Consider the following 12,784-nt stretch of genomic DNA (forward strand, 5'->3'; position numbering starts at 1 on the left):
TCTAACGCTCGCTGGCGCTGCTGATTGGTCGTTCGCGAAGATTCACGAGTGAGTGACAGACAGCATTGCCGCTATGCCATTGCCAGCCGACACACTTTATGCCGACATTGATGTTTTAATTTTGTATTTGTTGACTTGTAGTTGATGGTGTTATACTGAATGTCTTTGTGTTTGAATAAAAGGTTTAAAAAAAAACGTTATGCCGACATTTGTTGATTTTGGGGACACCAACTCAACAACGTAAAACACATATACATATTGTCATATAAAGCAGTTAACCAAATGTCTGATTTTTATGTTTTGATTGGCGAATATCAAAACCTGGAATACAACACCAGACAAGTTATAACATAAATGTTTATTAAAATAATAATAATAACAATAATAATGATCAGTGAGTGATTCACTCAGTGAGTGATTCGTTCACTCAGATTCGTTCGTTGGTGAACGGGAAATACAATTCACGACTCGTTCGTGAACAGGAAGTTACGTCATTTTCTTCTTTGTTTTGTTTTACGGCTAGGTGGCACCAGCTTCAATGGGCATTACCGACACCTACTGGTTGAAGCTATATGAACGGGAAAAAAGAACGAATCACTTTAGGAAGTGACTCGTTCACTCTCGTTCACTGAAAAGATACGTTCTTTCTGAACGAATCGTTCACGCACGAGCCAACACTACTTTTGTGTCAGCTGGTTTGTACTCAACTTGTACACAAAGTAGATTCAAAGAATTTCGAACGCCACAAATTGGCAGGAAAACAAAACAAAAACAAACAAAATTAAAACAATAAAATCGGACCGGGAGGGGACACTCGTAATGCCACGGCCAAGACTCATGACGGTTATAGTATAGTAATAACCCCGCCGGGCTAGCTCGCTAGCTGCTTAGCCATTTGTTCGCAATCATGGCTTCTCGGCAGCAGAGTTCCAAACAGCGGGTGAGGAAACAACAGCGGGACGACGATGAAGACGACGACTCGGACGCCGAAGAGACAAGCCCGAGCCGCAGCCCCAGTCCGAACCCCAGCCGGGGCCCGCGTAGGTCGCAGATCATTCATAGCGGGCACTTTATGGTATCGTCGCCGCACAGCGAGCACCCACCGAAGAAAGGCTACGACTTCGACACGGTCAACAAACAGACCTGTCAGACGTACCACTTCGGCAAGGCCAGCACGTCTCACATCTCCATCGACGCCTCGCTCACCAAACTCTTCGAGTGCATGACGCTGGCTTACAGGTACCACCAGTTAATTACTCTGTCACAATTCCCCCAGTTATAATTTTACCCTCCTAAAAAAAAGGAGGAAGAAAACCCGAGTGGTTCTTGTGTGAGCATGTTATAGAAAAGTGACTTGCCAGCCAGTTGCTATTTACGGATGACAAACGAGGATTCCCTCGGACTTTTGGAACCAGCTTGGATTTGTCGTCAGGACTATTAATAGAGCAGCATGTTGTTGTCTACTTTCTTTAGTTCAACCATGCTGCACATATTTAACATTTTTAATGCTTTTAATCTAATATAGACAGGAAACAGGAAAAAAAAAAATACTTTTACAGAGTCCCACTAAAGCAAATACATAGTGTCTATTAAATGTTTCTTCCAGAATTGATTTGTACTTTTCATTTTGACTTGGAAATTTTGCACCCTGGTGAGGATAAAGCGGTTCAGTCAATGGATGGATGTGACAACTAAATGGTAAATCCACTTGTTTCCACAGCGGTAAACTGGTGTCTCCCAAATGGAAAAACTTCAAAGGTCTGAAGCTGCTCTGGAGGGACAAGATCCGCCTCAACAACGCCATCTGGAGGGCCTGGTACATGCAGTGTAAGACAGTTTATTTTTCCACATTCTTGCTTGATCGATTTTAAACTCTAAGTTTGCATGCGTAAAATGCTGCCCTCGCAACGTAAGAAGTCAAAGATTACTCTACTTTGGTTTTCTCAGGTTTGAGTGATTCAACTTTTTGTCCCCTGCAGATGTGGAGAGGAGGCAAAATCCCGTTTGTCATTTTGTGACTCCGCTGGAGGGAAACATAGACCTGGAAGCGCATCGTACTTCCGAGGTGAAGGTTTGAATGCATATCAAAAAACGCATGATTAATTTGGTGACTTTATATCATCATTTGTGTGTTGTAACTGCTAGATGATCACCACAGAGGGCAAATGCTGGAAGAGAAGAATAGAAATTGTCATCAGAGAGTATCACAAGTGGAGGACTTACTTCAAGAAAAGAGTTGAGTTTGGGTTCCAGTCACTTTTTTTTTTTTTCATCTTACAGCACTGTTAATCTTTCTGACTGTCCCTTTAGTTGCAGAAGCACAAGGATGACGACCTGTCGAGTTTACTCAAGGTATGCAGAGTTTGGAAAAAATAAAAATATACAAAGCATGCAGCTTGTCAGTGCACCAAAACCTTTTAATACTTTTGAAAAAAACCAAATCAAACTAAGTCGTTTGGTTCTGTTTTCAGTCTAGAAAATCGGTTTGTTTGGTATACAGTGGGATATAAAAAGTCTGCACACCCCTGTTCAATTGTCCCACCTTTATGGTGACAACTTGTACAACTCAAAAGGGGGATTTTTTATTTTTTTTAAAAGCAGTATCACCAAAAAAAAAAATCACATTTGAACAGTGGTGTGTAGACTTTTTAAATATACTGTAAGCATTTTGCATCAGTTGAGATTCAAAGCCAGGTCTCAAGATTTGTTAAAATTAGAGTTTCAATTGCGGACGAGGATTTCAATGCAGACTTGAAGACAGCATTCGAGTGTCAATCACTAAACTGTAAAAGTCAAAGCATTCCACTGAGCGCGCGTGCATCTCATTGTCGACCCCACTTGTTGGCTGCGCTGGCCCTTGCATGCTCGTGTGATTGACCGGCTTGGTGCTTACATTTCTAACACCTAAAGGGGCCCAAGGAGCAGTTAGGGCTGTTTGGGGAAGTCTCTCCAGACATGCTCCGTGCTTGCTTTTGTCAGGATGAAGAGAGCGAGGCCCCCGTGCCCATGGAGCTGGAGAGCCTCTTTGACATGGAGATGCTATTGTCCGAGGTGTCTGACACGCTCTTTTCCACCTTGGTCTCGCACCAGACCACCGCCTGGCCCAACCCCAAGGAGAACGGTGAGGATTGGCGAGTCATTTTTATTTGAAATTATTTTGTAAAACAAGTGGGGGGTGGGGCAATGTTGTATTACTTCAAGCCCGGGAAAATCTTTTGCTGGTGCAATTCCACAGCTCATGCGGTCAATGCAGACATGATCCAACCGGGCCTCATGCAGCTGCAGCCCAACCTGGACTTTTCTTTCGATCCACTACAAGGTAGCGGCCAAACGTTGTCTCTTTTTCAGGTGGAAAAGTCTGCACACCCGAGCGATCCATGACAGGAGTGCCAAAGGAGAGCGCTCCTTCTAAAATTGTGACTTGTTGTCCGATGGCGTGACGCTTTTGTATGACTAAAAGTAGATTGAGTCCCGCACATGCGTCTCTTGAACACACACTAATTGTGCACCTGAAGGAATCACGTGCTAGTCTTCCAGTAACTCCCCTAGACACGAGTTTCCTTAACCGAGTAACCTACAAAGTAGAGGATGATTTTTTTTTTCTTTTTTTTACTAACCGCTTGCTAACATAGACTCTTGTTTCCAGACTTATTTCACAGCTTCCGTCCGCCCGTCTTCCTCCCCGTTTCCCCCACCGCACCGTCAGGCACCCCACTGCCCGGCAGCGGCTCTCCGTCGCAGGTAAACACGGGGCGCGACGCCTTTAACGCACCACTACAAGCAGAAGGTGTAAGACATTCCCCGCCCCCACCTTCCTGCCTCTTTTTTCTGTCCTTTACAAGTAGTGGTCAAAAATCCACGTAACATAGTCATGGTACTAAACTGGATAATGGCACACGAGCAGCTGCTCGGTCTGCTTAACCGCATCATTACACTGTGTAAATAGCGTCTCTTTGTCTTTAAATGTCAACATTATTATTATTTCTGGATGCAACACACGTCTGATTACAAAGCAGCCAGGCAAATATTCTTTTCATGGCATTTCGGTTCATTTCCAAATTGATTTGAGGCAGTTGAGTTCCAAGCTTGTTCACAAATTAAACTCGTGTGTTTTGTCACCAGAGCCACTTATTGTCGTCCATGCAGCTCACAGACAGCCAAATCCCGTCCCCCATGACCAGTGCAACCAGTGGAACCAGTGCTGAGAGCATTGTGGACAACTACTTGCCTCTTTATCCGGGGCAGGTCTCCTCTCACAATCCGCTGGCGTCCCAGTGCCTCCCAACGGCCCCCATTCTCCCCCGCACCTTGGACTCCGCAGCAACCTTGGGCGAGACCGTCGCCATCTCGCCCTCCGCTGCGCCGACCGCCGATGCGGCGTGCACGCATCCCCCGCCGCCTCCCCCTCGGCTGCCCTCCCTGGTTCCGCTGTTAGCCGCCCCGAAGCCTCCGCCGCCGCCTCACACCTTTGCCCGCCCCCGACACCTCCAGCCGGCCAACGGCAACAAAAAACGAGACTTGAAGAAGATTTCCCCAGCCAACCCAGTCGCCACTCAGCAGCTCTTCATCACAGGTCTGGAGGCAAAGTTGACTTTTTAAAACAGGGATTCTCCAACAACTCACTGCCGTCTTTCACATTCTCAGGCGTCATCCCGGCAATGAAAACCGACGTGACCTCAGCTCCCGGGGTGCTGATCACTCATTGTGGAGTGGTACGTTCCCAACAACAAATTGACTCACAGATCATTGTGCACGCTGCTTTAATTGTCTTTTGGTACGTGTCAGGCCGGTGGGTTCTCTGTAGTACCTCAAACCCAAAAGTCTCCTCAGTGCATCATCCCCTCAGAGAACTCGTTTTCCTCCAGCCACCAAAACCAGAAGCCCGCATCAGTTGTCGGTAAGAATTTGCGACTCGCTAACGCCAAATTTTATAATAATCCCCCCCCCTCCTCTTTTTAGTGAAGGGCCAGCCAAGGTCAGGCCAAGGCTCCCCTTGTGCTTTAGATCAAGTTCCAAGTCCACAGTCACTGATCAGCAGCAGCAGCAGCAGCACAACACCTCAGGTGAAACAATGGGAAGGGAGCGTCAGCATTTTATCACTTAGCAAAGGTGGAATTTTGACGCACATTTCTATTTTCACATAGCACATAGTGTGGTGGATCGCGAGCGTCAGTCTTAAACATGACAATCATTTCGCGAAATATTCAAACCACTTACTAAGCCCGGAAAATTTCTTAATTGACTTCCTCCACGCATTTTTTGTCCAAACGTGCCACTTACAGGAACACGTGACGTCGTGTTCGTGTCATAGTTAGCGTCTATTATTTCTTTTTCAACTTTACATTTTTTGTACGTTTATCTTGTATTTGTTGTAATAATTTTTTTGTATTTTTACTCAGTTGTCATTATTACATTTTTCGTTTCAGAATTGTATTACTCTTCAAATAGCTTTGATTTATTTTTTTTTTTTTTTTTAAACCGGTATTTCTTATTTCTACAAGTTGTAAAGGTAGAGCGACAGCGTCTTTTAACATCAGTGTGAAAGTAACGCATGCGTCTGTGCGTTTCAGATTCCAAGGAGAGCCCACATCGCCGAGCAGAAGAGACGATCAAATATCAACCACTGCTTCAAAACGCTCGGTGGCCTGGTCCCCACCCTCAACTCCCAAGCCAACGTAAGGGGCAGCGGGAGTTGTGATTCCGACTGCGTGTGGTTACCATTGCATTGGAAATGTTCACAGATCAGTATTGCAGTCACAATGCAAAAGACGGTGGAACATGTTGAAAAGCTCAAGCAGGAGAGGGAGCAAATGCAAGAAGACATCAGGAAGCTGCAGGAGGAGATCACAAACCTCAAAGCCTGCATTAAGTATGCTCATACTATTTGCAGTTTTTGTTTTTAAATAGTATCTCTTCCTCTCTCTTGAAGTTTTCCCAATATATTAATACTTGACTAATATTTGCATTTTTGTTCAATTATTCAGTATTTGTTTCTCTCTACACATACAGTATAATGTCTATTCTTTTTGTTGTGGTTTTAATCTTGAATTTTTGTGCCAATAATCGTTCCGACACACTTGGACGATCTACTGGCTTTCGTCCACCAGGTGGCGCTAAATTTCATCGCTTCAATGGAACGTCATGCATTCAAAGTTTTTTCTTTTTTCTTTTAAGCGAACGTAATATTTTTTTACGACAGCTCGTTAAGTCCGGGGCTCATCCTGTTTTGTTTTTGTCAACCGCAGCCTGTGTCACGACCAGATGCCGGCCACGGGAGCGCAGGTCACGCAGCGGCGCTTTGACCACATGCAGCACAGGTTCACCGAGTACGTCAAGCTGCGTTCCCGGCAGGACTGGAAGTTCTGGCTTGTATCCTCCTCCGAGCTCTTGTCTATATTTACGGTCTGAGAGCGTACCAGTCAGGTTGTATCGGTCCGGAATTGTTTTTTGCGTGTGCGGGGGAAATTTGCTGCGGTAGGAAGGAATCCTCAGTGGAACATGAGCTACATCATCACCTGTCTTAATTGTTGGCTGCCGCCATCATGACTCACTTTGGTTTCTCTTTAAACAAATGTCACGTTGATAGTTCAAACCTCCCTAATGATTTACACCATATAAACATTTATTTTAGTCTGACTACTCCCAAAGCCTATACATATAAGCTTATTAAAATACTTTTGAAAATATTTCTTGGCACATGTTCTGTTCTCATTGTCAAGTAATGAGAAACTATCAAATAACATCACTTTAAGGAAAGAAAGAGTACTCGCTCGCACGGTTTACCAAATATGATGTGACGCATGCTTGCCTCAAGCTGTTTGACATTTCGATTTGAACTTTATTCGATTTTTAGCGTTAGCTTAACGGTTACATATTGCGAAAAGCCAAAATTAAACAGCTGCAACTTGCAAGGATCAGAAACACGATTTCAAAGAAGCGCTTTCGGGCAAAGTGGGTTTGAGCGCATCTCAGCACAATTCTGGAGCAAGCCTTGACTTGGCGCCTTTATCAGTTCAGCGTCATCATCAAGCCTCTCTTCGAGTCCTTCAACAAGATGGTGTCGACCGCGAGCGGAACGGAGCTTTGCAAGACAACGTTGGAGTGGCTCGAGCGCCACTGCTCCCTGGTCGCACTCAGGCCCAGTGAGTCAAACATTCAACACACACACATTGATTTATGAAACGTTGTGTGTTTGCGTAGATGTTTTGAAAAAAAATGCCCTTGTTTTAATTTTTTAATTTATATGGAATTAAATTAATGCTTGATTCAAAGCTGTTTGGATATAAGGACACGCAAAGCAAGTCCCGGGGGGGGTGGGGTGTGTCAAAATCTGAAAATAAAAATAGTAGTGTGCGCTAGCGGCTGCCACGGTTGACAATGAGCGAAGACATGCTTTTGGCACTGCGCCAAGATTGTTAAGACACTAAAAGTTACGTCGGCAGGAATAATTGGCAGTGTCAAGTTTGTTTTCTTAGGCCACGTTGCCAGTTTAAAGTTGTGTTTCTTTTCTACTTGTGATTATCTTTCCTTAGGGGAGTTTTTGTGTGCCAGACATTTGAACTTTTTCACTTTGTTTTCGTGGCCAAATGTTTGCATTGTTGTTTTCCCTTCAGCCCAACATTTGTTTTGTTTATTATCGTTTTAATTCGCAGCATGTTTTATTGCTGCAAGTAGGAAGTAGGCCTGTCAGAATTATCACACAGTATTGAATTTATTTGGGGAGGAGGAAAAAGCAACCATTGACAGGAAGTCATACGAAGTACATAAATAGCATATTCATTCATGTGGTATATTTGTAGTATGTTTGTCCTGTATGTAATAAGTGAACCTGTGTGCACCAGTGGTCAGCAGCAGCCTTTGCCAGTTGAGCACCAGCACATCCATCCTCAGCGATCCATCACGCTTGCCTGAAGAAGCCATTCAGGCACTTAGGCACGCCGACGTGGAGCCTCGATCACAGGCCATCTGATGTCCATCCTTTTCCTCCTCTACGTCATCATCATCATGGAGGGCTCAACTCGTCTTCCTCTTTTTGGACTCCTGAGAGCTCTAATGGTCTTTTTTTCGGGGGGCATTTTTGTAGTCAGGCGTTGTTAGAAATGGGCCCGTGCGCCGTTGTGGGTGTGAACACAGCAAGCTTGATTACTGGCCAATCAAAGCTCCCTCCCTCACACTTGACGATGCGCCCCTTTTTTTACACCGAACATGTCTGCGAAATAGGGCTTTCCATTGTCATCTTCGGCACAATTTTTTTTTTTGACAGAAAGCACGTTTGCCTCGGCGTGAGTCATAATGAACAATGTTGAACACAGTTCAGAAGCGAAATGAGTGTGTGGGTAAGTTTCTTTGAATTTCTCGTAAAGCTTGACACCACAATGTAGCTCCCCCCCCCCCATTTCCTCCGTCCTTCACATTTTGCTTGCTCAGCCCTTTTCTGGTGAGCGACATGACCTACAGCCCTCATAGGGAGCTTCACAGGAATAGCAATAAAGCACATGGCTTGTTTTCTCGTCTCTCCAAATATGTTCAGTGCAAACAGTGCCGTGAAAAAGTATTTGAACATTTGTCCAGTTCTTACTTTTCGACACAGTTTCCTCACTTCAGCTCATGAGTACTTGTTAATATCAGATAACTCAAAGAGATGAAATGCTCTTCCATTTATTAAGGAATTAATGATTTAAAGCGGGCGCCTCTATCAAAATGTACTTGGCTCCTATCCCGAATAACTGGCGGGGCCACTCGGCAGCAACAAGTAGGAATGAGTCGTTCACGTCTTGGCGGGACTACTTTGCTTCACTTTAGCAACACTTGAGAGTTTCCGAGCAAGCGCGGCCTTTTAAAGGTCATGCTAGGTTCAATCAGTCTGATCATTACATTTGTTTGATAATCTGAATAAAGTGGGGAAACTATGCCAATAAACTAAGACATTTAAAAAAATACTTTTTCATGGCACTTTATATTTACCGTGTGGATTATTTGTCTCATCGTGTGAGTGCGTGTGTATATACAGTTTTTGTGTCGATCCATGTGTTCTTGTCGGGCTCTCAGGGCAAACTCACATTTTGTCTTCCAATCATTTTTTATGGTCACAATGTAAATGCAGTGTCATGTTTTCTCTTCAACAAACGTAATGAAACGACGCAGTTTGTCATGTTTTGTACTCAACCATTTTACAACATAATGCGCTGTCATGTTTGACCACAAAACAATGCTGCGTCTTCAAAATGTTTTGTGAAAAAAAAAAAATCAAGTGTTTTGTTTAGCATGATTGGTCACAAAAACAAACAGGGTTATGTTTCGTTTGCCACAGTCTTTTTAACTACAAAATACGTTGCCATATGTAGACTTGAACACGTTTTTGGATGCCAAAAATGCTTTGTTGTGGCTTGTCGCCAACAAACGTCTTGATTACACAACCTTCATTGCAATGTTTTGTCCTCAACAACCTTGTTAAACACACGAGAAGAAAATCTAGTCATGTTTCATCTTCAACTTTTGGATCACAAAACAATGCGGTTTTGTGTTTTTGATGCCAACATGTATTGTCATATGGAATCATCAACCTTTTTTATCACAAACAATTCATTGTCTTGCCTTCTTCGGACATTTTCATCACAAAAGATGCTTTCTACATTTTTGGGGGGGTTACGAAAATATGCTTTAGCAAACTGCATTGTCATTATTATTGCTGCTGCTGCTTTTATTTTAGATGGAATTGTTCAGGATTATTATTGACATGTTTGGATGGATGTTTATCGCCGTCATTGTCAAGTTTAACAAAAAACGTTTTGATTATAAAATTGATGGTCGTGCTTTACCTACGACAAACGTGATCTGCTATGCTGTGATTTTTTTTTTTTTTACACCCAACCTTTTTTCATCCACGGCACACCTTTTCCTTGGAATAAATCCCACACATTCACACCATCAAAAGTGGGACTGGAACTCCTTGGCCTGTGCATGAAAATAGTGACATAATTTTCCACAAGAATCCAAAGGTGCCCGTATTAAAACGTCACTTCTGTTAAAATATCTCGAACTTGATTTTCCACAGAAGTCCCAACGCTTCTACACCCCCCATCCTTAATTATTGCGTGCGATTTTGCACGTCAGTTCTGTCAATATCTCTCTCATACTTCCTGCATGACTTCATTCAAGGACAAGCCTTAAATTGTGACGAAACAAACAGTTCGGTGAGGTGAGGTTCACGCTTGATGAGAAACTGACTCAGAGTCAGATTTACAAACATAAACCCTTAAGGGTAGCTTCTTCAATAGGCCACTGGTTATTTCGTATCTTATTAGCATTCAACGCATGCGCGCATGCAAAACACACACGCTGTTGACCACAGTCTTACCTTAATTTGGAGATGAAGTCCATGCGCCAATGCTTCGCCACAAATAGCTCCGTTACTTTGTTGTAAAAGTCATCCCAATTTTCCTTTAGATCTGCTGCTAGTTTGTGACATCTGCTGTCTCGTTTACTTCTACAGGCACAATTGGGGCAGCATTAATCACCCCTTGGCTCACGTCCGCCCCCCTTTAGTGCGGCAGAGACCTGTGGCTTTTTACTGCAGTTTTATGTCCCATCAGCAAAACAAAGCGTTTCACCTGTGTATTTGTGTGGAAGAAGGTGTTTTGCTCAGGCGACACCAAATTTGCCTCAAAGTGCAAAAAGAAAAAACTAGTAAGGCTCGTCAACCCTGAACAAGAGACGTTCCAAAAAACATGTTATAAATACTTTTATTTGAACTTGAAATAAATACACGCAAACCAAATTGTGAATAGGGTTTTGAATAAATAAATACATAAATAAACTATAGCTGTAGATTCTGCAGCTTAGTTGGTGGTAGTCAGTCAATCCAAATGAATGAAAGTTCCTTCATCATACTAATCACAGCTGGGCTGTAAACTGGTGAAAGCCTCCACCCATGTTCGGGTGTAGTAGATAATGCCGAGGCCGTGTTTCTTCAACGCGTAGCCGTGCCAGCTGACGATTGGTCGGCGGCATTCTGCCGTCACGCCGTTGTCATCTCCATCGGCGCCTGGTCCTTGCTGGCGCGCCGTCAGCTCCACTGCTGCCTTGAACTGGTTGTGAAAGACCCTGGCGTTGCCCATCAATTGCTCTCGGTGCTGTTGGGTCAGATTCCCGACAATGGGCGGAAGGTGTCGCTCCAGGTAGTCGCTAATGGAGCACACAGCGTCGCGGACCTCGGCACTGCTGTTCCCCACCGGGATGGTTATTCCCGGGATAGGCTCTAGGGATTTCCGTCTGTATTTCAGCGGCGGGTTCCCGTTGAAAATGTGTTCCACCTGGAGGCGAGAGTTTAGTGTCACAAAATTACTCAAGTGTATGCTATATCTTAAATTGGGTGAAATAGTTAACCAGTGCTGGGTTATTTATACTCAATGCATTAAGGTTGACGATTTGACCCACAATTCAGGATTGTAATCCATTAAGCACTGGTGGAGCTATGGGTGAAGGGTACTGCCCCCTGAAATATTCTTGGACCATATCATAATTTCCTCCGGGAAACATGTACTGAATGTTTATCAGCATTTCCTGAAATATATTTTGACTTTGTCAGTTTTTTTTTTGATATTATATTTTGATATTTTTGCCCCCTACCAAGGAAAAAAATCCCAGCTCCACCACTGCCAACAAAGAGTAAAAAATAATGAGTTACAAAGAAAGGTTATCATATATCTTTGGATTAAAATAATACATTAATACCAACACTGGCCAGCAGTGTTGTTCAGTGAGTCATTAACAGTTTGTAGAAATGTTACTTTCATGTTACAAAACAACTTAAAAATGGTAACCATCTTCAGTGTTGGGAAAATATCTGTTGCAGTTCTATAGCTAATTCCCACCTTTTACAGATTCAAAAGTGACTTACGTAATCCCTTTCGGCCATGGCTAAATTACACAGGGCCAGCTCTGCTGCCCTGAGGTTCCCCCGCAGCGTCATGATGGCATCGCCAGTGCAGGTCACCGTGACGATGTAAGAAGACAGCTGCAGCAAAAGCACAAGTGGCAGATGCAGCTCACCTTGCAGAACACGCATCACGCTCCTGACATCATCATTTGACAAGCTTATATATACCAAGATTTTTTTTTAACTAACCCCCTCCAAAAAAAAAAAAAAAAAAAAAAACTTGGCTTCACGACAGATTTCGTAATTGAGCACAATGGGGCAACCGTGTCATGTTCATCTGCTGCACCTCGGTGCAGGAAATGGATGATACCTGTGCAGTGACCCGGTTGAACCGTATTCATTTTAAAAATTTATCTTGTAAAAGTGAAAAACACTTATGACGTGATTAGGGACAAGGAAGAACGACTATATATTTAATGGCCAAATTTATATATGACAAGAAAACGGGACTAAACCTCATTGTCACTTTTGACTTAGCGCAAGTGATGAGACAACTAGACGGGACGGGGAATTTCCGGAACGGGAGTGTTACGTGAAGACGTGCGGTGTGTGGGCAGAAATATTTATGGGATGAGTTAACATTGGGCTGTACTCAAAGATAGAAAATGACTAAATGTTGCAATAATAATGTTATCACCAATATTTATTGTACTTTATTTATTTATTTATTTAAATTATATATATATATATATATATATATTAGGGGTGTAAATCGCGGGTTTTGTCACGATACGATTATTGCCGATATCTTAAAGCCTGCTGTGATTCATTCACGATACATCACGATATAGTGCTCCACGATCGATATTTTTATTTTTTAAATAAAAAATATAGAACAATATCCTG

At 43.2% G+C, this 12,784-nt stretch overlaps 1 protein-coding gene across 3 annotated transcripts; it reads left to right on the top strand.

Moving 5' to 3' along the window:
* Window positions 1–653: 653 nt before the first annotated feature.
* LOC119126745 (MLX interacting protein) lies at window positions 654–9,833 on the top strand. Of its 3 annotated transcripts, none has more exons than XM_037258131.1 (17): window positions 654–1,239; window positions 1,721–1,827; window positions 1,980–2,065; window positions 2,146–2,235; window positions 2,311–2,352; window positions 2,911–3,121; window positions 3,236–3,319; window positions 3,647–3,741; window positions 4,123–4,573; window positions 4,645–4,712; window positions 4,786–4,897; window positions 4,960–5,063; window positions 5,571–5,675; window positions 5,742–5,869; window positions 6,246–6,369; window positions 7,013–7,142; window positions 7,842–9,833. In XM_037258131.1, exons 1-17 carry the CDS (start codon window positions 908–910, stop codon window positions 7,967–7,969), a joined length of 2,397 nt encoding a protein of 798 aa, XP_037114026.1. In that variant the 5' UTR covers window positions 654–907; the 3' UTR covers window positions 7,970–9,833. The 3 variants fall into 3 exon arrangements, with proteins under 3 accessions (XP_037114026.1, XP_037114027.1, XP_037114028.1); XM_037258132.1 differs by having other exon boundaries at window positions 4,147–4,573; XM_037258133.1 differs by having other exon boundaries at window positions 2,980–3,121.
* The last annotated feature ends 2,951 nt before the right edge of the window (window positions 9,834–12,784 follow it).

This window comes from Syngnathus acus, chromosome 9 (assembly GCF_901709675.1).
Source record: "Syngnathus acus chromosome 9, fSynAcu1.2, whole genome shotgun sequence".
Lineage (NCBI taxonomy): Eukaryota > Metazoa > Chordata > Actinopteri > Syngnathiformes > Syngnathidae > Syngnathus > Syngnathus acus.